Source organism: Oncorhynchus tshawytscha, unplaced genomic scaffold, assembly GCF_018296145.1.
Source record: "Oncorhynchus tshawytscha isolate Ot180627B unplaced genomic scaffold, Otsh_v2.0 Un_scaffold_3920_pilon_pilon, whole genome shotgun sequence".
NCBI lineage: Eukaryota > Metazoa > Chordata > Actinopteri > Salmoniformes > Salmonidae > Oncorhynchus > Oncorhynchus tshawytscha.
This window is the reverse complement of record NW_024609812.1, coordinates 160,150-184,427: the sequence shown is the minus strand read 5'-3', so window position 1 is coordinate 184,427 and position 24,278 is coordinate 160,150. Positions and strand designations below refer to the sequence as shown.

The 24,278-nt window shown below is 46.3% G+C and overlaps 1 protein-coding gene across 2 annotated transcripts in view; it reads right to left on the bottom strand.

The window, feature by feature from the left end:
• Positions 1 to 5,248: 5,248 nt before the first annotated feature.
• Positions 5,249 to 24,278, bottom strand: part of lrguk (leucine-rich repeats and guanylate kinase domain containing) — a 36,949-nt gene continuing 17,919 nt past the window's right edge. The window contains exons 12-20 of one of the 2 annotated variants that reach the window (XM_042318637.1): positions 23,223 to 23,319; positions 16,077 to 16,190; positions 15,802 to 16,003; positions 14,521 to 14,616; positions 14,280 to 14,458; positions 12,349 to 12,437; positions 11,182 to 11,301; positions 7,399 to 7,559; positions 5,249 to 5,541 (exon numbers count right to left, since the gene is read on the bottom strand). In XM_042318637.1, the coding sequence (XP_042174571.1) occupies positions 5,348 to 5,541; positions 7,399 to 7,559; positions 11,182 to 11,301; positions 12,349 to 12,437; positions 14,280 to 14,458; positions 14,521 to 14,616; positions 15,802 to 16,003; positions 16,077 to 16,190; positions 23,223 to 23,319 (1,252 nt within the window). In that variant the 3' untranslated portion in view covers positions 5,249 to 5,347. The remainder of the gene's footprint in view (positions 5,542 to 7,398; positions 7,560 to 11,181; positions 11,302 to 12,348; positions 12,438 to 14,279; positions 14,459 to 14,520; positions 14,617 to 15,801; positions 16,004 to 16,076; positions 16,191 to 23,222; positions 23,320 to 24,278) is intronic. The other variant, XM_042318638.1, reaches the window with a different exon arrangement.

The following is a 24,278-nucleotide window of genomic DNA, read 5'->3' as shown; positions in this document are numbered from 1 at the left end:
CAGCCTCCAATGCATTCGTCATAGTCTAGACTAGAGACCTGAGGTTCAAGCAGACTACTGTGAGTCCGACTCTGTTTACAACAATTTAGTAACCTGCCTTTCACTGTAGAATTCATTCACCTTTCTGCATATTTCTTCCAGAATTGTTATTTCAACCTTGTGCAGCATTACTGTGCATAAATATGAGATTTATGAACGATTCTCCTGTCAAATATCATCTACCCCTTTTCTACCATGGACAGTTTTGTTGTCTTGTGGAGTTATGTCCAGATGAAAGAGGGTGACGTTTCTCTTCCTGGTCCTGTTGAAGTAGCACGCCATGATGGGAAGAGTCTGGGTGTTACTGTCTGGGGGAATATATAGACCTGGAGATAATATATAGACCTGGAGATAATATATGGACCTGGAGATGATATATGGACCTGGAGATGATATATGGACCTGGAGATAATATATAGACCTGGAGATAATATATGGACCTGGAGATGATATATGGACCTGGAGATAATATATGGACCTGGAGATAATATATAGACCTGGAGATAATATATGGAGATAATATATGAACCTAGAGATAACATATAGACCTGGAGATAATATATAGACCTGGAGATAATATATGGAGATAATATATGAACCTAGAGATAATATTTGGACCTGGAGATAAAATATGGACCTGGAGATAATATATGGACCTGGAGATAAATAGCCTCAGTCTAGGTTCTCTAAAGGCTACACAGTCCACATTCTTTATTTCTCTATACGGAGAGAGAGAGAGAGAGAGAGAGAGAGAGAGAGAGAGAGAGAGAGAGAGATCGGTAGTCAGATGGATTACACAGAAATAAATGTTGATAGAGAGGCAGACAGAAAAACAGACGTACAGATACACTGACTGACATGCAGACTGACATACAGGCAGACAGACTGTTATAGAGGAAGGGAAACATCTCAGGCAGCTACATGACACGCGATGACAACAGATATCAGTATCGGCTGGGAGCATTGGCATTGATGAACTGAACATCTAGCCATATGGTGTGGTGTACTTCAAAAGAGGAAGATCATGTGTTGGTTTAGGGAGAGAAGACAGTCTCTTTAAGTAGGTGATAGGCCCGGGGCCTGAGGCATTGTGGCTGTCTTGTCTGAAACTGCCCCTGAATTATTAGAAGGTTGCAACATCTGGAAACACAGTGATGGATGGCCAGGTGTGTATGCACGCACACACGCACACACACACACACACACACACACGCACACACACACACACACACACACACACACGCACACACACACACACACACACACACACACACACACACACACACACACACATATATAAAGAAGGAAAGGAATAAAGATCCAGCTAAGAGGAAAGTATAGATACAAGATTCGACAGTTTGCAGTTTAATACCCATCTATCTCTTCAAATGTCTTGGAATATGATTTCTTCTAAAAAGAGATACAGAGTCAGTGATGAACTGCTTATCGCCCTGACAACAGACACATAAAAGACCAGATAATAGCAGCATTTTCAATGTGATGAGATTATTACAGTCAGAGTTCTAATCACCTCTGCACAAGGGGAAATGATCCCATATCACTACTCTGAATGTGGTGATACTAGATGAAGGACTAAGAGATAACATGAAGGAAAGACCTCTGGTGTGTGAAGGGGCTGCATCTACGCATGGCTAGGTTAGGTGAATCAGCTCTCTACTACAGTGGGAACCTTAAGGCATATTATACAGTAGATACCCTGCCCTACAACAGAACACACAGATAACTCACCCTTATACAGTAGATACCCAGCCCTGCAACAGAACACAGATAACTCACCCTTATACAGTAGATACCCTGCCCTGCAACAGAACACAGATAACTCACCCTTATACAGTAGATACCCAGCCCTGCAACAGAACACACAGATAACTCACCCTTTTACAGTAGATACCCAGCCCTGCAACAGAGCACACAGATAACTCACCCTTATACAGTAGATACCCAGCCCTGCCCTACAACAGAACACAGATAACTCACCCTTATACAGTAGATACCCAGCCCTGCCCTGCAACAGAACACAGATAACTCACCCTTATACAGTAGATAGCCAGCCCTGCCCTACAACAGAACACACAGATAACTCACCCTTATACAGTAGATAGCCAGCCCTACAACAGAACACAGATAACTCACCCTTATACAGTAGATACCCAGCCCTGCCCTACAACAGAACACAGATAACTCACCCTTATACAGTAGATACCCTGCCCTGCAACAGAACACACAGATAACTCACCCTTATACAGTAGATACCCTGCCCTGCAACAGAACACAGATAACTCACCCTTATACAGTAAATACCCTGCCCTACAACAGAACACACAGATAACTCACCCTTATACAGTAGATACCCAGCCCTACAACAGAACACACAGATAACTCACCCTTATACAGTAGTACCCAGCCCTGCCCTACCACAGAACACACAGATAACTCACCCGTATACAGTAAATACCCAGCCCTGCCCTACAACAGAACACACAGATAACTCACCCTTATACAGTAAATACCCAGCCCTGCCCTACAACAGAACACACAGATAACTCACCCTTATACAGTAAATACCCAGCCCTGCCCTACAACAGAACACACAGATAACTCACCCTTATACAGTAAATACCCAGCCCTGCCCTACCACAGAACACACAGATAACTCACCCTTATACAGTAGATACCCAGCCCTGCCCTACAACAGAACACACAGATAACTCACCCTTATACAGTAAATACCCAGCCCTGCCCTACCACAGAACACACAGATAACTCACCCTTATACAGTAGATACCCAGCCCTGAACCCTACCACAGAACACACAGATAACTCACCCTATACAGTAAATACCCAGCCCTGCCCTACAACAGAACACACAGATAACTCACCCTTATACAGTAGATACCCCCTGCCCTACAACAGAACACAGATAACTCACCCTTATACAGTAAATACCCAGCCCTGCCCTACAACAGAACACACAGATAACTCACCCTTATACAGTAAATACCCAGCCCTGCAACAGAACACACAGATAACTCACCCTTATACAGTAAATACCCAGCCCTGCAACAGAACACACAGATAACTCACCCTTATACAGTAGATACCCTGCCCTACAACAGAACACACAGATAACTCACCCTTATACAGTAGATACCCTGCCCTGCAACAGAACACACAGATAACTCACCCTTATACAGTAGATACCCAGCCCTACAACAGAACACACAGATAACTCACCCTTATACAGTAGATACCCTGCCCTACAACAGAACACACAGATAACTCACCCTTATACAGTAGATACCCAGCCCTGCAACAGAACACACAGATAACTCACCCTTATACAGTAGATACCCAGCCCTGCCCTACAACAGAACACAGATAACTCACCCTTATACAGTAAATACCCAGCCCTGCCCTACAACAGAACACAGATAACTCACCCTTATACAGTAGATACCCAGCCCTACAACAGAACACAGATAACTCACCCTTTGGCAGCGATTGAAGAACGGCTCAATTATCTTTCTTATTATACTGTAATCATCTTTATTAATGGGTGACTGTCCAGGATATCTTTCTGCATTGCAGTACAGGTTATAGCAACAACAATATATTGTATAGTCAATATTTTATTTATTAAACCTTAATTTAACTAGGCAAGACAGTTAAGAACAAATTCTTACTTAAAATGATGGCCTACTCCGGCCAAACCCTAACGACGCTGGGCCAATGGTGCGCCACCCTATGGGGCTCCCATCACGGCAGGTTGTGATAAAGCCTGGAATCGAACCTGGGTCTGTAGTGACGCCTCTAGCACTGAGATGCAGTGATCGCTGCGCCACTCGGGAGCCCAATAGCTAGACTGAGAAGTCAAGAGTTTGGCACATGTCATTGACTAAATGTATTATAATGTATGTTTCGGTTTGAGTCAAGTTGAAGCAGGGAATCATTATATTTGGTGTAATGTCCTTACATTCTAATTATTCGATCCTGTGACTATATTATTAGTAAATGAATGACTCCATCTGGACCAGCTAACACACAGGTACGTCTTTATTCAGAAAAGACAGGTGAATGTGTTCATCATTGTTCATTCTGTGTGACCTTTTAACTCTTGAAAGAGCATCTACTTGTCCCTCCCTCTCTCCTGTACCTCCTCACTCCTCCTCTTCCTCTCTTCTGTACCTCTTCCTCTCTCCTGTACCTCTTCACTCCTCCTCTTCCTCTCTCCTACGCTCCTCACTCCTCCTCTTCCTCTCTCATGTACCTCTTCACTCCTCCTCTACCTCTCTTCTGTACCTCTTCACTCCTCCTCCTCTCTCATGTACCTCTTCACTCCTCATCTTCCTCTCTTCTGTACCTCTTCACTCCTCCTCTTCCTCTCTTCTGTAGCTCTTCACTCCTCTTCCTCTCTTCTGTAGCTCTTCACTCCTCCTCTTCCTCTCTTCTGTAGCTCTTCACTCCTCCTCTTCCTCTCTTCTGTACCTCTTCACTCCTCCTCTTCCTCTCTCATATACCTCTTCACTCCTCCTCTTCCTCTTCACTCATCCTCATCTTCCTCTCTTCTGTACCACTTCACTCCTCATCTTCCTCTCTCCTGTACCTCTTCACTCCTCCTCTACCTCTCTCCAGTACCTCTTCACTCCTCATCTTCCTCTCTTCTGTACCTCTTCACTCCTCCTCCTCTCTCATATACCTCTTCACTCCTCATCTTCCTCTCTCCTGTACCTCTTCACTCCTCCTCTACCTCTCTCCTGTACCTCTTCACTCCTCCTCTTCCTCTCTCCTGTACCTCTTCACACCTCCTCCTCTTCCTCTCTCATATACCTCTTCACTCCTCCTCCTCTCTCATATACCTCTTCACTCCTCATCTTCCTCTCTCCTGTACCTCTTCACTCCTCCTCTTCCTCTCTCCTGTACCTCTTCACACCTCCTCCTCTTCCTCTCTCATATACCTCTTCACTCCTCCTCCTCTCTCATATACCTCTTCACTCCTCATCTTCCTCTCTCCTGTACCTCTTCACTCCTCCTCTACCTCTCTCCTGTACCTCTTCACTCCTCTACCTCTCTCCTGTACCTCTTCACTCCTCCTCTTCCTCTCTCCTGTACCTCTTCACACCTCCTCCTCTCTCTCTCTCTCTCTCTCTCTCTCCTGTATCTCTTCACTCCTCCTCTCCTGTACCTCTTCCTCTCTCTCTCGTACCTCTTCACTCCTCCTCTTCCTCTTCACTCCTCTTCCTCTCTCCTGTACCTCTTCACTTCTCCTCTACCTCTCTCCTGCACCTCTTCACTCCTCATCTCCCTCCTGTCTCAGGGTTTGGGGCTTAGGGCTGGGTCCGGGGGTTTTGCGTCCCGACAGGATAGGTGGCAGGATGGGTTTGGCGTTGGAGCCTGGGCGTGCCATGGTGGCGGTGGCGCCCGGAGAGAGGAGCTCGGAGCCGGGGCGAGGGGCGTCAGGAGTGTGGCCAGATTCTACTTGATCTGGGGGAGATACAAGTACACAACCAATGAGTTACTAATAGTTGGAAAGATGTGTGCTTTCATATATACAGAGGATCCATAACTGGTATATCTAGGGAGGAGATATACAGTTAAAGTCGGAAGTTTACATACACCTCAGCCAAATACATTTAAACTCAGTTTTTCACAATTCCTGACATTTAATCCTAGTAAAAATTCCCTGTCTAAGGTCAGTTAGGATCACCATTTTATTTTAAGAATGTGAAACGTCAGAATAATAGTAGAGATAATTATTTCTTTTTTATTTCTTTCATCACATTCCCAGTGGGTCAGAAGTTTACATACTCAATTAGTATTTGGTAGCATTGCCTTTAAATGGTTTAACTTGGGTCAAACGTTTCGGGTAGCCTTCCACAAGCTTCCCACAATAAGTTGGGTGAATTTTGTCCCATTCCTCCTGACAAAGCTGGTGTAACTGAGTCAGGTTTGTAGGCCTTCTTGCTTGCACAAACCTTTTCAGTTCTGCCCACAAATGTTCTATAGGATTGAGGTCAGGGCTTTGTGATGGTCACTCCATCACAAAGATATAGCTACTTTTGTACCTTTCCTGCAGCATCTTCACAAGGTCCTTTGCTGTTGTTCTGGGATTGATTTGCATTTTTCGCATTTCTAGGAAACAGAACGTGTCTCCTTCCTGAGCGGTATGACGACTGCGTGGTCCAATGGTGTTTAAACTTGCGTACTATTGTTTGTACAGATAAACGTGGTACCTTCAGGTGTTTGGAAATTTCTCCCGAGGATGAACCAGACTTCTGGAGGTCTACAATTTTTATCTGAGGTCTTGGCTGATTTCTTTTGATTTTCCCATGATGTCAAGCAAAGAGGCACTGAGTTTGAAGGTAGGCCTTTGTCACATTCGTCGTAAAGAGGAGACCAAAGCGCAGCGTGAATTGAATACATATTATATTTGAATGAAGACGGACACTACACAAACTACAAAAAACAACAAAACGAACGTGAAGCTGTACTACAAACGTGCAGACACAGGCAACTAGACAGACAATAACCCACAAAATACCCAAAGAAGATAGCTGCCTAAATATGGTTCCCAATCAGAGACAACGATACACACCTGCCTCTAATTGAGAACCAATCTAGGCAACCATAGACATATATAAACACCTAGATAGTAAACAACCCCAAAAACCTACAAAACCCCTAGACAGTACAAAAACACATAAATCCCCCATGTCACACCCTGACCTAACCAAAACAATAAAGAAAACAAAGAATACTCAGATCAGGGTGTGACAGCCTTGAAATACATCCACAGGTACACCTCCAATTGACTCAAATGCTGTAAATTAGCCAATCAGAAGCTTCTAAAGCCATGACATCATTTTCTGTAATTTTCCAAGCTGTTTAAATGCACAGTCAACTTAGTGTATGTAAACTTTTTGTGAATTATAAGTGAAATAATCTGTCTGTAAACAACTGTTGGGAAAATTACCTGTCATGCACAAAGTAGATGTCCTAACCGACTTGCCAAAACTATAGTTTTCTTAACAAGGAATTTGTGGAGTGGTTGAAAACCTAGTTTTAATGTCTCCAACCTAAGTGTATGTAGACTTCCGACTTCAACTGTAGATTATCATACATCTAAAACAAGAGAATCACACGACAAAGTATTGAGGGATCAGAGAGAAAGAGATTGATGACTAGCCAACACAGTTCTATGAGGTAGAGGAATAAGTGTCATGACAAAATGTCCACCTGCTAGAGAGAGAGAGACATGTAGAAAGGCAGAGACAGAGAGAGATACAGAGAGGGAGCCCGTCATTGGTCAAAACGAGAGGAGATTGAGCTAGGGTAAGTCACCTTTCAGCATGTCCAGGTTGTGTCCCAGAGAGGAGACATCCAGGGGCTCCACGGTGGTGTCCAAGCCCAGGTCTGAACACCCGGCTGGTCCTGCTGTCTCTGAGAAGGCCCCTGCTGAGCTGGGAATGGACAGGCCAGAACTAGCACGGGAGTCATCAGAGCTGATACCAAGGGGGAGAGAGAGACAGGGTAAGAGAGAGACAGAGACAGGGTAAGAGAGAGAGAGAGAGAGAGAGAGAGAGAGAGAGAGAGAGTAAAACAGAGACAGAGTAAAACAGAGAGAGAGAGTAAAACAGAGACAGAGAGAGACAGAGAGAGTAAGACAGAGAGAGAGAGTAAAACAGAAAGAGAGAGAGAGTAAAACAGAGACAGAGAGAGACAGAGAGAGAGAGACAGAGAGAGTAAGACAGAGAGAGACAGGGTAAGAGAGAGAGAGAGAGAGAGAGAGAGAGAGAGAGAGAGAGAGAGAGAGAGTAAAACAGAGACAGAGTAAAACAGAGAGAGAGAGTAAAACAGAGACAGAGAGAGACAGAGAGAGTAAGACAGAGAGAGAGAGAGAGAGAAACAGAGAAAGAGAGTGAGAGCCAGAGAGAGTAAAACAGAGAGAGTAAAACAGAGAGAAAGAGAGAGAGACAGACAGACAGACAGCCCGACACAGATAAATAATAAAGACAAGTGAAAAGGAGAAAGCAATGGAGCTGCCAAGTGTGTGTATGTACATTAGTGTTACAGTAGGTAGACTGGTAGAAACCTGACACACAGTATTAAAGTCTCATTGGCAGGTTGGCTCTGTCCCAGTCTAGTCTCACACTGACACAACCCCTCCTTCTCAAAGGGCTGTCAGGAACATATTCTGTTGTGAAACCAGATACTTGAGGAGGAGAGAAAGTGATGGAAAGCGCCAATCAGCCATAAGACACTCCTCCCTCAAATATGTCCCATAGAGAGAGACAGGTAAAACATATCCCATACAGGTGGTATCAGACAGTCTGTGTTGAAGGCAAATTGGCCCAAGCATGTAGACTTCCAGATCTTTTATAACCATGAAAACTGGGTTAAATTTGTACCAATTAATGGAGGTTATGTCATTAGGTACAGTGCATTCAGAAAGTATTCAGACCCCTTGAATTCTTCCACATTTTGTTATGTTAAAGCCTTATTCTAAATGTTATTAAATATTTATTTTCCTCATCAATCTACACACATTACCCCATAATGACAAAGCAAAAACAGTTTTTTGGACATTTTTGCTAATTTTAAAATATCACATGAACTATTCCAGACCCTTTACTCAGTACTTTGTTGAAGCACCTTTGGCAGCGATTACCTCTTGGGTATGACGCTACAAGCTTGGCACACCTGTATTTGGGGAGTTTCTCCCATTCTTCTCTGCAGATCCTCTCAAGCTTTGTCAGGCTGGATGGGGAGCGTTGCTGCACAGATATTTTCAGGTCAAGTTTGGGCTCTGGTTGGACCACTCAAGGACATTCGGAGACTTGCCCCGAAGCCACTCCTGCATTGTCTTGGCTGTGTGCTTAGGGTCGTTGTCCTGTTGGAAGGTGAACGTTCGCCCCTGTCTGAGGTCCTGAGAGCTCTGGAGCAGGGTTTCATCAAGGATCTCTCTGTACTTTGCTCTGTTCATCTTTGCCTCGATCCAGCCAGCTCTAGGAAGAGAGTCTTGGTGGTTCCAAACTTCTTCCATTTAAGAATGATGGAGGCCACTGCATTCTTGGGGACCTTCAATGCTGCAGACATGTTCTGGTACCCTTCTCCAGATCTGTGCCTCGTCTCGGAGCTCTTCCATGGCATAGTTTTTGCTCTGACATGCCCTGTCAACTGTGGGACATTACTGTATATAGATGTGTGCTTTTCCAAATCATGTCCAATGAATTAAATTGACCCCAGGTGGACTCCAATCAAGTTGTAAAAACATCAAGGAGTTCAATTATGAGTCTCATAGCGAAGGGTCTGAATACTTATGTAAATAAGGTATGTTTTTAAATTTTTATAAATAAGCTAAAATGTCAATTCGTTTTTTTGATGGGGTATTGTGTGTAGATTGATACAAAAATGTATGTCATTAGGTATGTCATTCCATGGACTTTGCCATGGGATGGGTTCAGACATCATTCTGTTGAACATCTTCCATCTTAATGGATTGGTTGCTATGAATAACTGACCGACCAAGGACATTCTAAAACACCTCCCACGCCTATACTTAAATCCAAAGCCAATGAGGAGGATTTTAGAAAGATCTATTCAATCAATAATTAAAGTAAAATAGAGTTGCTGGAATGGCACAGCTATTTCAACTAAATCAGGAGCATAACAACACTACTTTACAGGTCACAAGAAAATAGGTAAGGAAATCACTTGGTGGCAGTAATTTGCTGACTTAAACCTCCCTCCCTCCCTTAAACCTATACTCCCTGTTGGTTCTACGTTAACAAATGACCTTCAGCTCTCAGACCTGCTGTATACATAGAAATGCTTATTTCACCGGTGTAAGTCGTAAGCTGTGTTTATGGTTATTCCAGTGAGCACAGGGAGGAGGCATTAGCAGGGACAGATATCCATCAATGTTGAGGTGTATAGAGACTTGTCCCCAGATGGTGTGGAGGTGTTACCTGAGAACTCAGTAAAGAAGAAGCTCTTGAACACATAAGGTCAGCCAGTGAATACTAGTGCATAAGGTCAGCCAGTGAATACTAGTACATAAGGTCAGCCAGTGAATACTAGTGCATAAGGTCAGCCAGTGAATACTAGTACATAAGGTCAGCCAGTGAATACTAGTACATAAGGTCAGCCAGTGAATACTAGTACATAAGGTCAGCCAGTGAATACTAGTACATAAGGTCAGCCAGTGAATACTAGTACATAAGGTCAGCCAGTGAATACTAGTACATAAGGTCAGCCAGTGAATACTAGTACATAAGGTCAGCCAGTGAATACTAGTGCATAAGGTCAGCCAGTGAATACTAGTACATAAGGTCAGCCAGTGAATACTAGTGCATAAGGTCAGCCAGTGAATACTAGTACATAAGGTCAGCCAGTGAATACTAGTGCATAAGGTCAGCCAGTGAATACTAGTGCATAAGGTCAGCCAGTGAATACTAGTGCATAAGGTCAGCCAGTGAATACTACTGTACATAAGGTCAGCCAGTGAATACTAGTACATAAGGTCAGCCAGTGAATACTAGTACATAAGGTCAGCCAGTGGATACTAGTACATAAGGTTAGTCAGTGAATACATAAGTCAGGAGTGAATACTAGTACATAAAGTCGGCCAGTGAATACTAGTACATAAGGTCAGCCAGTGAATACTAGTACATAAGGTCAGCCAGTGAATACTAGTACATAAGAATACTACTCATAAGGTCAGCCAGTGAATACTAGTACATAAGGTCAGCCAGTGAATACTTGTACATAAGGTCAGCCAGTGAATACTAGTACATAAGGTCAGCCAGTGAATACTAGTACATAAGGTTAGCCAGTGAATACTACTACATAAGGTCAGCCAGTGAATACTAGTACATAAGGTTAGCCAGTGAATACTACTACATAAGGTCAGCCAGTGAATGCTAACACAAGTGTGTGCACTGCTCTTGATCAATCATAATAAGATAGATTGGAACGTTTCAGTCTGTTGGAAAATAATAAAGTTCAGCATTACAGTGGATGGTAGTCCCCTAGGGGACTATACTATACAAATACAACAGCAGTGGATATAGTTGAGACTATACAAGTTGAGACTATAATAGTGTGTGTGTGTTGGGTACAGACCTGCTATTCTCTGAGTGGTTGTGTTGTCTGTCATGGCTGGCTCTAGGCATCATGGGGGATGAGAGGGTGGGGTCCTGCTGCATCTGAGAGGCCAATGATGATGGAGCTGTGTGAACACACCTGGGAGACACACACACACACACACACACACACACACACACACATACATAAACCTTACACATAACATGTCATAACATGATAGTGTCAACATGATAGAATCACAAGCTTGGTAAGAGATTGTAGCTGCAACACATTGGTGATATGCAGAGGTTCGTTAGACCTAAACAACATCTGATATGAAATCACTTTAAACTCAGCCTCAGTGATGAGGTTGCCAGGAGCAGCAGGGTATTGCAGCGGAGCGCGATGCTAGACGTAGCACTCACAATAAACATCTGTTCATGTGCACAGCTTCACGCAACATGATAGCTATGGAGCCCTGTGATTCATACTCTTAGTTGTTGCAGAAGTCGGCCTGATATTGCTGTTTACACCGTGCATCGCTGACTTCCTTAAATCTCAACAGATGCTTGTATGCGTTTCTCACACATAAAATATAAACACACATAGTTGGTATTGTTCTGAAGGTGACCATCCTACCCAACATGCATCTGAAAACACATTCTCAGCAGGGTAGCCTAGTGGTTAGAGCGTTGGACTAGTAACCGGAAGGTTGTGAGTTCAAACCCCCGAGCTGACAAGGTACAAATCTGTCGTTCTGCCCCTGAACAGGCAGTTAACCCACTGTTCCTAGGCTGTCATTGATAATAAGAATTTGTTCTTAACTGACTTGCCTGGTTAAATAAAGGGAAAATCAAAATAAAAACAAGAGACATTATGCAGAAATTGACATAGAGTATATCTCCTGTCAGCTAGAGTGTGAATGGCAGCGGGGGTGATCTTTACTCCTAAAACACACACACACACACACACACACACACACACACACACACACACACACACACTTTTCACCATGACCTCTCTAGCTCCCTCTGCTGCTGGCATGCAATACAACACCATTCTACCACATGACCTTGTAACTTGCCACTTCAACATCAGGGTCAAATGTGGCCAATCATGACAACAAGAGAGGCTGTTGATGCCTAGAATAGCTGTTGATTTGAAGTGTACACTCCAATCAAGTCTGAGTGGTAGGGTATAGTGTACCTCTTGAAGAGCTGGGTGTAGGCTTTGGGACTCTTCCCCATCAGAGCCTCTCTGACCAGCTGCTGCCGTCTGTGGATGGAGGCCATCTCCTATGGCCCAGAGAGAGATACAGTATTTAAACATGACGCTGTATCTGTGGATGGAGGCCATCTCCTATGGCCCAGAGAGAGATACAGTATTTAAACATGACGCTGTATCTGTGGATGGAGGCCAGCTCCTACGGCCCAGAGAGAGAGATACAGTATTTAAACATGACGCTGTATCTGTGGATGGAGGCCAGCTCCTACGGCCCAGAGAGAGATACAGTATTTAAACATGACGCTGTATCTGTGGATGGAGGCCAGCTCCTACGGCCCAGAGAGAGATACAGTATTTAAACATGACGCTGTATCTGTGGATGGAGGCCAGCTCCTACGGCCCAGAGAGAGAGATACAGTATTTAAACATGACGCTGTATCTGTGGATGGAGGCCAGCTCCTACGGACCAGAGAGAGAGATACAGTATTTAAACATGACGCTGTATCTGTGGATGGAGGCCAGCTCCTACGGCCCAGAGAGAGAGATACAGTATTTAAACATGACGCTGTATCTGTGGATAGAGGCCAGCTCCTACGGCCCAGAGAGAGAGATACAGTATTTAAACATGACGCTGTATCTGTGGATAGAGGCCAGCTCCTACGGCCCAGAGAGAGATACAGTATTTAAACATGACGCTGTATCTGTGGATGGAGGCCAGCTCCTACGGCCCAGAGAGAGATATACAGTATTTAAACATGACGCTGTATCTGTGGATGGAGGCCAGCTCCTACGGCCCAGAGAGAGATACAGTATTTAAACATGACGCTGTATCTGTGGATGGAGAGGCCCAGCTCCTGTACGGCCCAGAGAGAGAGATACAGTATTTAAACATGACGCTGTATCTGTGGATGGAGGCCAGCTCCTACGGCCCAGAGAGAGAGATACAGTATTTAAACATGACGCTGTATCTGTGGATAGGAGGCCAGCTCCTACGGCCCAGAGAGAGATACAGTATTTAAACATGACGCTGTATCTGTGGATGGAGGCCAGCTCCTACGGACCAGAGAGAGATACAGTATTTAAACATGATGCTGTATCTGTGGATAGAGGCCAGCTCCTACGACCCAGAGAGAGAGATACAGTATTTAAACATGACGCTGTATCTGTGGATGGAGGCCAGCTCCTACGGCCCAGAGAGAGAGATACAGTATTTAAACATGATGCTGTATCTGTGGATGGAGGCCAGCTCCTACGGCCCAGAGAGAGAGATACAGTATTTAAACATGATGCTGGCGTGGATGAATAAGGTTATCTAGCTCAGCAATAACAACCCTGATATCAATCAGTCAGATGATTGGGCTCGATCCCTCAAACTCAACTCTGGACCTCAAAGCCAGTTCCACTGCAGTTTGACATTGTTCCCCTCTAATCAGGGACTGATTTTGACCTGGGACACCAGGTGTGAGGAATTAATGATCAGGAAGAAGAGAAAAACAGCAGGCTCCGGACCTCGTGGGGTCAGAGTTGAGTATCTCTGATCTAGATCACTGTGATCAACAGCACAAGGCAGACAGACTTGGTACAGGGGGTTCACCTAGGGTTGCCAAACTACCTGTAATATACCCTGCCGTACTGACCCTAGGTGTACGACTCCTGTCCTCCAGGGATACAGTCCAGCTGTATTCTCTTTTTTCCTGACACTACGTTGATTAATCAATGTTTGGCCAGAGAGAGCACACACCTGGTTCCTCGGGACTGGATCAGTCAGATCCAACTAATCAACTGCTCACCAAGACCTTGATTGGTTGAATTAGACAAATTAGTGCTGGGCTGAAACAAAAGCCTGAATACCATAGTTGACCAGGTGCAGGCTTGGTGACTACTGACGTGTGTGTGTGGGTGTTGTGACTCACTGCTGAGGTCTTCTGTGGGGTGAGCTGGGCCTGGACCTTGTTGTAGTACTTCCTACAGTTGTGGTCTGAGGGGTCCATGTCTGGAGCGGAGTGAGACATAAAGACTGTCTCTGTTCTGGTGGAGGCGGCTGGGGACGCCTCGTCCACTAGGGAGTCCCTCTTCAACTCTGTCACAGATGCTGACACGTTAATGACACACTTGATCGCACATATATGTGCTGTAATGCACACAAACACCTACCTGTGGTGGTGCTCTGGTCCTCTCCTTCCTGCTCCTCCACTCCCAGATAGTCCTTCACCACCTGCCTCAGGGTTCTGTATGCCTCCACTGGCTCATCTGAACACACACACACACACACACACACACACACACACACACACACACACACACACACACACACACACACACACACACACACACACACACACACACACACACACACATTAAAACAATCTCCATACATTTGTACAGCAAGTCTGCGTATCTTTCTTCGCATCCCGGTCGTGTCCACACACACACACACACACACACACACACACACACACACACACACACACGTGTCCCTCGCCAGACTTTAGATTATTTAGATAAATCTCTTAAAGTAACGGTCCAGCGTTTCCAGATCTCGCAGAAATATGACCTATAATTTATTACAATATGCGTGAAATAGTTTTCCTTCCAAAATATGGTAATTAAGTATGTTAAAAAGCAGATTTTCTGGTTTGGAATGGTGTGGGCATATATATTCAGGCGAGTAGGCCGCTGATTGGCTATATTAACCGGTAAGTAAATAGCAAGCATTTTTTAAATGGTCTGTTTGAGATACAAGTTTGAGGCGGGGGGTTTCTTCTCTCTAATTTATGCTTTGGACACAAATACGAATAAAGGACACGCCAACAACATTATTTGGGTAAGAGAACATGAACTTTTAAAAATAAGATTTTCACTGGACAGTTGTAGAACTTGTTGTGGAATTTCATTCCTTCTTAATGCGTTTTTGCCAATTAGTTGTGTTGTGACACAACAAAACGTGGAAAAGGTCAAGGGGTGTGTGTACCTGAGTCGCCTAGTTACAGTTTTCACCTCAATCGGCTTGAAAATCTATGGCAAGACTTGAAAATGGCTGTCAAGCAATGATCAGAAACCAACTTTCAGTTTGAAGAATTTATAATGTGTAAATATTGTACAATCCAGGTGTGCAAAGCTTAGAGACTAACCCAGAAAGACTCACAGCTGTAATCACTGCCAAAGGTGATTCTAACATGTATTGACTCAGGGGTATGAATACTTGTGTAAATTAGATATTTCTATATTTCATAATCACATTTCTAAAAACACGTTTTGACTTTGTCATTAAGGGGTATTGTGTGTAAAAAAACAACACATTTAATCCATTTTGAATTCAGGTTGTAACACAACAAAATGTGGAATAAGTCAAGGGGTATGAATACTTTCTGAAGGGACTGCATACCTATATATCTATATTCTATATACTGGTCTGCATCATCATCAGCTACGTACCACAGGGGATGACGTTATCGAAGAAGCCTGGGCGCTCTCTGTTGATCAGGACGTATGTATCCACGCGGGCTACAGCCGTATCTATCTGGGTCTGGGTGTACAGAGCTCTGGTCCTCAGCCGCCTGCCGTACTGCTCCTTGTCTGTGGGGATCATCAGGACGTAACGCGGCTCAAAGTGGCTGTTCTTCAGACTGAACACGCCCTGGGAGAACAGTATACACAAAATGAGCCTTTCAATTTCCTGCTGCTATGTGAATGTGTGTGTTGACGCCCACCTCCAGCTCCATGTGCACACAGCAGGCCAGGCCCTCCCTGGCCACGTCTTCTATGGCCTCACGAGACAGACCATACCAGTGGCCCGCATACTGCATCGTCTGGAGGAATTTACCCTGAAGACAGACAATGGAAGAGCAGAGGGAGAAGGAAAGAAAGAGAGACAGACAGACGGAGAGAGGGAGACCGAGAGAGGGAGACCGAGAGAGGGAGACCGAGAGAGGGAGACCGAGAGAGAGAGACCGAGAGAGAGAGGGAGAGAGGGAGACCGAGAGAGGGGGAGACCGAGAGAGGGAGACCGAGAGAGGGAGAGAGGGAGACCGAGAGAGGAGAGAGGGAGACCGAGAGAGGGAGAGAGAGGGAGACCGAGAGAGGGAGACCGAGGGGAGACCGAGGAGAGAGGGAGAGGGAGACCGAGAGAGAGGGAGACCGAGAGAGGGAGACCGAGAGACCGAGAGAGGGAGACCGAGAGAGGGAGACCGAGAGAGGAGGGAGAGAGGGAGACCGAGAGAGACCGAGAGAGAGAGAGACCGAGAGAGGGAGAGAGAGGAGACCGAGAGAGGGAGACCGAGAGAGGGAGACCGAGAGGGGGAGACCGAGAGAGGGAGACCGAGAGAGGGAGAGAGGGAGACCGAGAGAGGGAGACCGAGAGAGGGAGAGAGGGAGACCGAGAGAGGGAGACCGAGAGAGGAGAGAGGGAGACGAGAGAGGGGAGAGAGAGGGGAGACCGAGAGAGGGAGACCGAGAGAGGGAGAGAGGGAGACCGAGAGAGGGAGAGAGAGGGGAGACCGAGAGAGGGAGACCGAGAGAGGGAGAGAGAGAGGGAGACCGAGAGAGGGAGAGAGAGGGGAGACCGAGAGAGGGAGACCGAGAGAGGGAGAGAGGAGAGAGGAGACCGAGAGAGGGAGAGAGAGAGACCGAGAGAGGGAGAGAGGGAGACCGAGAGAGGGAGAGAGGGAGACCGAGAGAGGAGAGAGAGGGAGACCGAGAGAGGGAGACCGAGAGAGGGAGACCGAGAGAGGGAGACCGAGAGAGGGAGACCGAGAGAGGGAGAGACCGAGAGAGAGACCGAGAGAGAGACCGAGAGAGGGAGACCGAGAGAGAGGGGAGACCGAGAGAGGGAGACCGAGACCGAGAGAGGGAGACCGAGAGAGGGAGAGAGAGACCGAGAGAGGGAGACCGAGAGAGGGAGACCGAGAGAGGAGAGAGGGAGACCGAGAGAGGGAGAGACCGAGAGAGGGAGACCGAGAGAGGGAGACCGAGAGAGGGAGACCGAGAGAGGAGACCGAGAGAGGGAGACCGAGAGAGGGAGACCGAGAGAGGGAGACCGAGAGAGGGAGACCGAGAGAGGGAGAGAGGGAGACCGAGAGAGGGAGACCGAGAGGGGAGAGAGGGAGACCGAGAGAGGAAGAGAGGGAGACCGAGGGAGACCGGGAGAGAGACCGGAGAGGGAGACCGAGAGAGGGAGAGAGGGGGAGACCGAGAGAGGGAGACCGAGAGGGGAGAGAGGGAGACCGAGAGAGGGAGACCGAGAGAGAGAGAGAGAGAGAGAGAGACCGAGAGAGGGAGACCGAGAGAGGGAGAGAGGGAGACCGAGAGAGGGAGACCGAGAGAGGGAGAGAGGGAGACCGAGAGAGGGAGACCGAGAGAGGGAGACCGAGAGAGGGAGAGAGGGAGACGAGAGAGGGAGACCGAGAGAGGGAGACCGAGAGAGGGAGAGAGAGGGAGACCGAGAGAGGGAGAGAGGGAGACCGAGAGAGGGAGACCGAGAGAGGGAGACCGAGAGAGGGAGACCGAGAGAGGGAGAGAGGGAGACCGAGAGAGGGAAGACCGAGAGAGGGAGACCGAGAGAGGGAGACCGAGAGAGGGAGAGAGGGAGACCGAGAGAGGGAGACCGAGAGAGGGAGAGAGGGAGACCGAGAGAGGGAGACCGAGAGAGGGAGACCGAGAGAGGGAGAGAGGGAGACCGAGAGAGGGAGACCGAGAGAGGGAGAGAGGGAGACCGAGAGAGGGAGACCGAGAGGGGAGACCGAGAGAGGGAGAGAGGGAGACCGAGAGAGGGAGACCGAGAGAGGGAGAGAGGGAGACCGAGAGAGGGAGACCGAGAGAGGGAGACCGAGAGAGGGAGACCGAGAGAGGGAGACCGAGAGAGGGAGACCGAGAGAGGGAGACCGAGAGAGGGAGACCGAGAGAGGGAGACCGAGAGAGGGAGAGAGGGAGACCGAGAGAGGGAGAGAGGGAGACCGAGAGAGGGAGAGAGGGAGACCGAGAGAGGGAGACCGAGAGAGGGAGACCGAGAGAGGGAGACCGAGAGAGGGAGAGGGAGACCGAGAGAGGGAGAGAGACCGAGAGAGGGAGACCGAGAGAGGGAGAGAGAGGGAGACCGAGAGAGGGAGACCGAGAGAGGGAGAGAGGGAGACCGAGAGAGGGAGAGAGACCGAGAGAGGGAGACCGAGAGAGGGAGACCGAGAGAGGGAGACCGAGAGAGGGAGAGAGGGAGACCGAGAGAGGGAGACCGAGAGAGGGAGAGACCGAGAGAGAGGAGAGAGGGAGACCGAGAGAGGGAGACCGAGAGAGGGAGACCGAGAGAGGGGAGACCGAGGAGAGACCGAGAGGGAGAGAGGGAGACCGAGAGAGGGAGAGAGGGAGACCGAGAGAGGGAGACCGAGAGAGGGAGACCGAGAGAGGGAGAGAGAGGAGAGAGGGGAGACCGAGAGAGGGAGACCGAGAGAGGGAGAGAGGGAGACCGAGAGAGGGAGACCGAGAGAGGGAGAGAGGGAGACCGAGAGAGGGAGACCGAGAGAGGGAGAGAGGGAGACCGAGAGAGGAAGACCGAGAGAGGGAGAAGGAAAGAAAGAGAGACAGACAGACGGAGGGAGACCGAGAGAGGGAGACCGGGGGGTGACAAAAAGAAAGAAAACAAAAGTTAACAGAAAGCTGTAAGTTGGGACAGTCAACTATCGTGGGGTACAACATTTACTTAGTTAAGAGTCAAATTCATATTCCAAAATTATAAGTGGTCTTCGATGGACCTACTGGGTCCTTCAAGACCCCTGCTATGTCCAGAGAAGAGTAACAACCGCAGCTATAATGTCCCCACCTGTGAGGAGAACACCTGACCCTGCAGTCAGAGGTACCATCACTTCCCCTGCTACCCTGTAGTTCACACAGCCGCTCCCTTTGACCCCTCGTCTACTTGCACCTGGGGCCGATACGCTCGGCGTTACGATCCATCACGCTTTACGACCCTACGGACAGCTCTGAGGACTGTAGCCTACTCTCAAGGTAGGCTACACTTCCCCCAATATTCAGATAGAAATGGAACACATAGAATTGGTAAGGCTCTCATGCCCACATTCTAGATATCACATTTCTAGTTGATGTTCTGATATAAGTTGTGCCCTACTGACTATTGAGAGACTCCCTCAGGAGCTCGACACTTGTGGTGCTTAACTTCACCCCCTACTTTTAGAGGGCTGGAAACCATCAGGCCCAAATTACAAAGCACCCTTATCGTTCCTCTGTTGACAGGCTAATTGGAACAATAAAACAAGCACAAGGACCTTCTGATTGAGGCACATTTTCGGGATGGAGCTGCTGTGTGTGTGTGTGTGTGTGTGTGTGTGTGTGTGTGTGTGTGTGTGTGGGGTTGGGCATACGAGTCTGATGTACAGTGCATTGTGTGTAGATTGATGAGGATTTATTTGATCCATTTTAGAATAAGGCTGTAACGTAACAAAATGTGGAGAAAGTGAAGGGGTCTGAATACTTTCAGAATGCCCTGTATGTTTCTGTCTCCATCTGAACTGGTCTGACGTGGTCTGAATGATCCAGGGAGCCTGTGATGTATGTATGTATGTGATAAGGGAGGAAGGGTCTCCACCTTCCTCTGTACTTTAGAGTGTGCACGGTTAGGATCCCCACTTCCTCTGTACTTTAGAGTGTGCACGGTTAGGATCCCCACTTCACCTGAGACACTTCCTCTGTACTTTAGAGTGTGCACGGTTAGGATCCCCACTTCACCTGAGACACTGTGTACTTTAGAGTGTGCATGGTTAGGATCCCCACTTCAAAGGGTTTCCTCCTAATATCACTGTGAGAGAGATCTCTATTTATTAAGGCCCCATGGTGCTTATATATTTCCCTTTAGGAAGACAAATGAATGGGTCTGAAGTTAAAAGACGGTTGGCTGGGCAGGCGTACTCTACAGTACCTCAGGCCCCTCGTGTAGGATATCTAGGACTTCTTCCTTTGGGAATATGGTAGAACTCTTGTGCTTTGAAGTGTCAAAAATGTTAGATATAAGGAAATATATTTAAGTAGCCAATAACTGAGTATGACATAACAATTGATTTACTGTCTTTTAGAGTTAAGAGAACTACTTACAAAACTTAAAACCAGAAGACTTGTCAAGTCTGGGCTACACACATTTGCACAAAATAAATTGCTGTCTGGATGAACAGCGCCTTCGGAAAGTATGCTGACCCTTGACTTGGTCCACGTTTTGTCAGGTTACAGCCTTTTTAAAAATTAATCTACACACGATACCCCATAATGACAAAGAGAAAACAGATGTATGAAAAAAACACAACTGAAATATCACATCTACATACACTACCGTTCAAAAGTTTGGGGTCACGTAGAAATGTCCTTGTTTTCCATGAAAACACACATGAAATGAGTTGCAAAATGAATAGGAAATATAGTCAAGACGTTGACAAGGTTATAATGATTTTTAATTTAAATAATAATTGTGTCCTTCAAACTTTGCTTTCGTCAAAGACCATCACATTGCCTCCACCATGCTTGACAGACGGTGTCATCACTCCTCCAGCATCTTTTCATTATTTCTGCATCTCACAAATGTTCTTCTTTGAGATCCGAACACTTTTATACAATCTTCCTCTGTCCAGTATCTGTGTTCTTTTGCCCATCTTAATATTTTATTTTTATTGGCCAGTCTGAGATATGACTTTGTCTTTGCAACTCTGCCTAGAAGGCCAGCATCCCAGAGTCACCTCTTCACTGTTGACGTGGAAACTGGTGTTTTACGGTTACTATTTAATGAAGCTGCCAGTTAGGGACTTGTGAGGCATCTGTTTCTCAAACTAGACACTCTAATGTACTTGTCCTCTTGCTCAGTTGTGCACCAGGGCCTTCCACTCCTCTTTCTATTCTGGTTAGGGCCAGTTTGCGCTGTTTTGTGAAGGGAGTAGTACATAGTGTTGTACCAGATCTTCAGTTTCGTGGCAATTTCTTGCATGGAAGAGCCTTCATTTCTCAGAACAAGAATAGACTGATGAGTTTCAGAAGAAAGTTCTGTGTTTCTGGCCATTTTGAGCCTGTAATCGAACCCACAAATGCTGATGCTCCAGATACTCAACTAGTCTAAAGAAGGCCTGTTTTATTGCTTCTTTAATCAGAACAACAGTTTTCAGCTGTGCTAACATAATTGCAAAAGGGGTTTCTAATGATCAATTAGCATTTTAAAAGGATAAACTTGGATTAGCTAATACAACGTGCTATTGGAACACTGGAGTGGTGGTTGATATGCAGGAAAAAAAGGGAAAAAAATAAGAAAAATATGCTTTTTCCAGCTACAACTCATTTACAACATAAAAAATGTCAACACTGTATTTCTGATCAATTAGATGTTATGTTAATGGACAATTTGTTTTGCTTTTCTTTCAAAAACAAGGACATTTCTAAGTGACCCCAAACTTTTGAACGATAGTGTAAGTATTCAGACCCTTTGATGAAGCACCTTAGGCAGCAATTACAGCCTGAGTCTTCTTGGGTATGACGTTACAAGCTTGGCACACCTTTATTTGGGGAGTTTCTCTCATTCTTCTCTGCAGATCCTCTCAAGCTCAGTCAGGTTGGATGAGGAGCGTTGCTGCACAGCTATTTTCAGGTCTCTCTAGAGATGTTCGATTCAGTTCAAGACCGGGCTCTGGCTGGGATGGACATTGTCCCGAAGCCACCCCTCCATTGTCTAGGCTGTGTGCTTAGGGTCATTGTCCTGTTGGAAGGTGAACGTTCGCCCCAGTCTGAGGTCCTGAGCAGGTTTTCATCAAGGATCTCTCTGTACTTCGCTCTGTTCGTCTTTGCCTCAATCCCGAATAGTCTCCTGGTCCCTGCCGCTGAAAAACATCCCCACAGCATGATGCTGCCACCACCATGCTTCAGCGTAGTGTTTCCTCCAACCATGACGCTTGGCATTCAGATAATCTTGTTTATCATGGTCTGAGAGTCTTTGGGTGCCTTTTGGCAAACTAAAAGTGGGCTGTCATGTGCTTTTTACTGAGGAGTGGCTTCTGTCTGGCCACTCTACCATAAAGGCATGATTGGTGGAATGCTGAAGAGATGGTTGTCTCCACAGAGGAACTCTAGAACTCTGTCAGTGAGACCATCAGGTTCTTGGTCACCTCCCTGACCAAGGCCATTCTCCCCGATTGCTCAGTTTCGGAGCTCTACGGACAATTCCTTCGACATCATGGCTTAGTTTTTTCTCTGACATGCACTGTCAACTGAGGGACCTTATATAGCCAGGTGTGTGTCTTTCCAAATCATGTCTAATCAATTGAATTTACCACAGGTGAACTCCAATCAAGTTGTAGAAACATCTCAAGAATGATCAATGGAAACAGGATGCACCTGAGCTCAATTTGGAGTCACATAGCAAAGGGTCTGAATATTTATGTAAATCTTACTTTAAAAAAGTTTTTTTGTTTGTTGACATTTGCAAAAAATTCTCAAAACCTGTTTTGCTGCGTCATTATAGAGGTATTGTGTGTAGATTTCTAAGGATTTGTAAGGTTGTAACGTAGCAAAATGTGGAAAAAGTCAAGGGATTTGAATACTTTCCGAAGACACTGTATATTTAAATTCTGAAGTACGATGAAGATGTGGTGGTGTCATGGACAGGGCTAACCATGGCTTGTTTAACCTTCACATTTTATCTTTACGAACAGAAAGAATTTAAATTCATCTGAGACTGACACACTATCAGTGTGTTTGAGGGGATCAGTTTGAGCAAAGCGAGGGGCAGAATCGCTAACGTTAATCAAACAATGGATGGAAGGTGGTTTTGTTGATCAGTAATTCTGCTCAATCACACAGCAACATAGTCAGTCTCAGACATGTACCATGTGAATCATGTTCTGAAAGTCTTCCTCCGTGACAAAATGGTAGTCGCTCCCGTCCTCCTCCCCAAAGTAGGGACCCCTGGTGGTATGGCAGGTTCTGTGACAACAAGAGACAAATGGTTCCAATGACAATACAGCAATACATTCAAGCTAGCAACTCAACTTCATTGGTCATGTACACAGTTTAGCAGGTGTTATGGCTGCAGCGAACTGCTTATGTTCCTATCAATCAATGCAGTAAATGTCAACAAGCGCACAATAATCCAACATTTAAAATAATCAAAAACTCCTAAGGATCATAATGGTATTCCAACACACAGAGACAGAAGAACGGACAGACTAGACATATAGACGGACACATGCCACACACTCGCTTTGATGCACACAAGCGCACACACACACACACCAACTCCACTACCCAGGTGAAGTGGAGCACTCCATGGCCACATCAACAGGTTCTTGTCATTTTGGAGGGGTAAGTATGTTAACTGTTTTTTACGTTAGCTCTGGAGAGGACAGGGGCTGGTGGGGGTGGGATGGGGCGACCTCCCCTGGGTTCGGGGATGTAGAAGGAAGTGTGTGTGCGTGTGTCTGTGTGTAGAGCAGGGCTCTCCAAACATGTTCATGGAGAGCCACCCTCCTGGAGGATTTCCCTCCAACCCTCATCTAGCATACCTGATTCTAATAATTAGCTGGTTGATCAACTGAATCAGGTTAGTTACAACTGGTGTTGGAGTTAAAACCTACAGGAGGGTCGCTCTCCAGGAACAGGGTTTGGGTTCAAACCTACAGGAGGGTAGCTCTCCAGGAACAGGGTTGGAGTGAATACCAACTGGAGGGTCGCTCTCCAGGAACAGGGTTTGGGTTCAAACCTACAGGAGGGTAGCTCTCCAGGAACAGGGTTGGAGTGAATACCAACTGGAGGGTAGCTCTCCAGGAACAGGGATAGAGAACCCTGGTGTAGAGGTTTCTATTAAAACCAGCGTAAGGTGAGAGCCATAGACAAGCCATGTCCAGCAGATGTTCCTTTGATTCCAGCTCTCCAGTGTTCGTGCT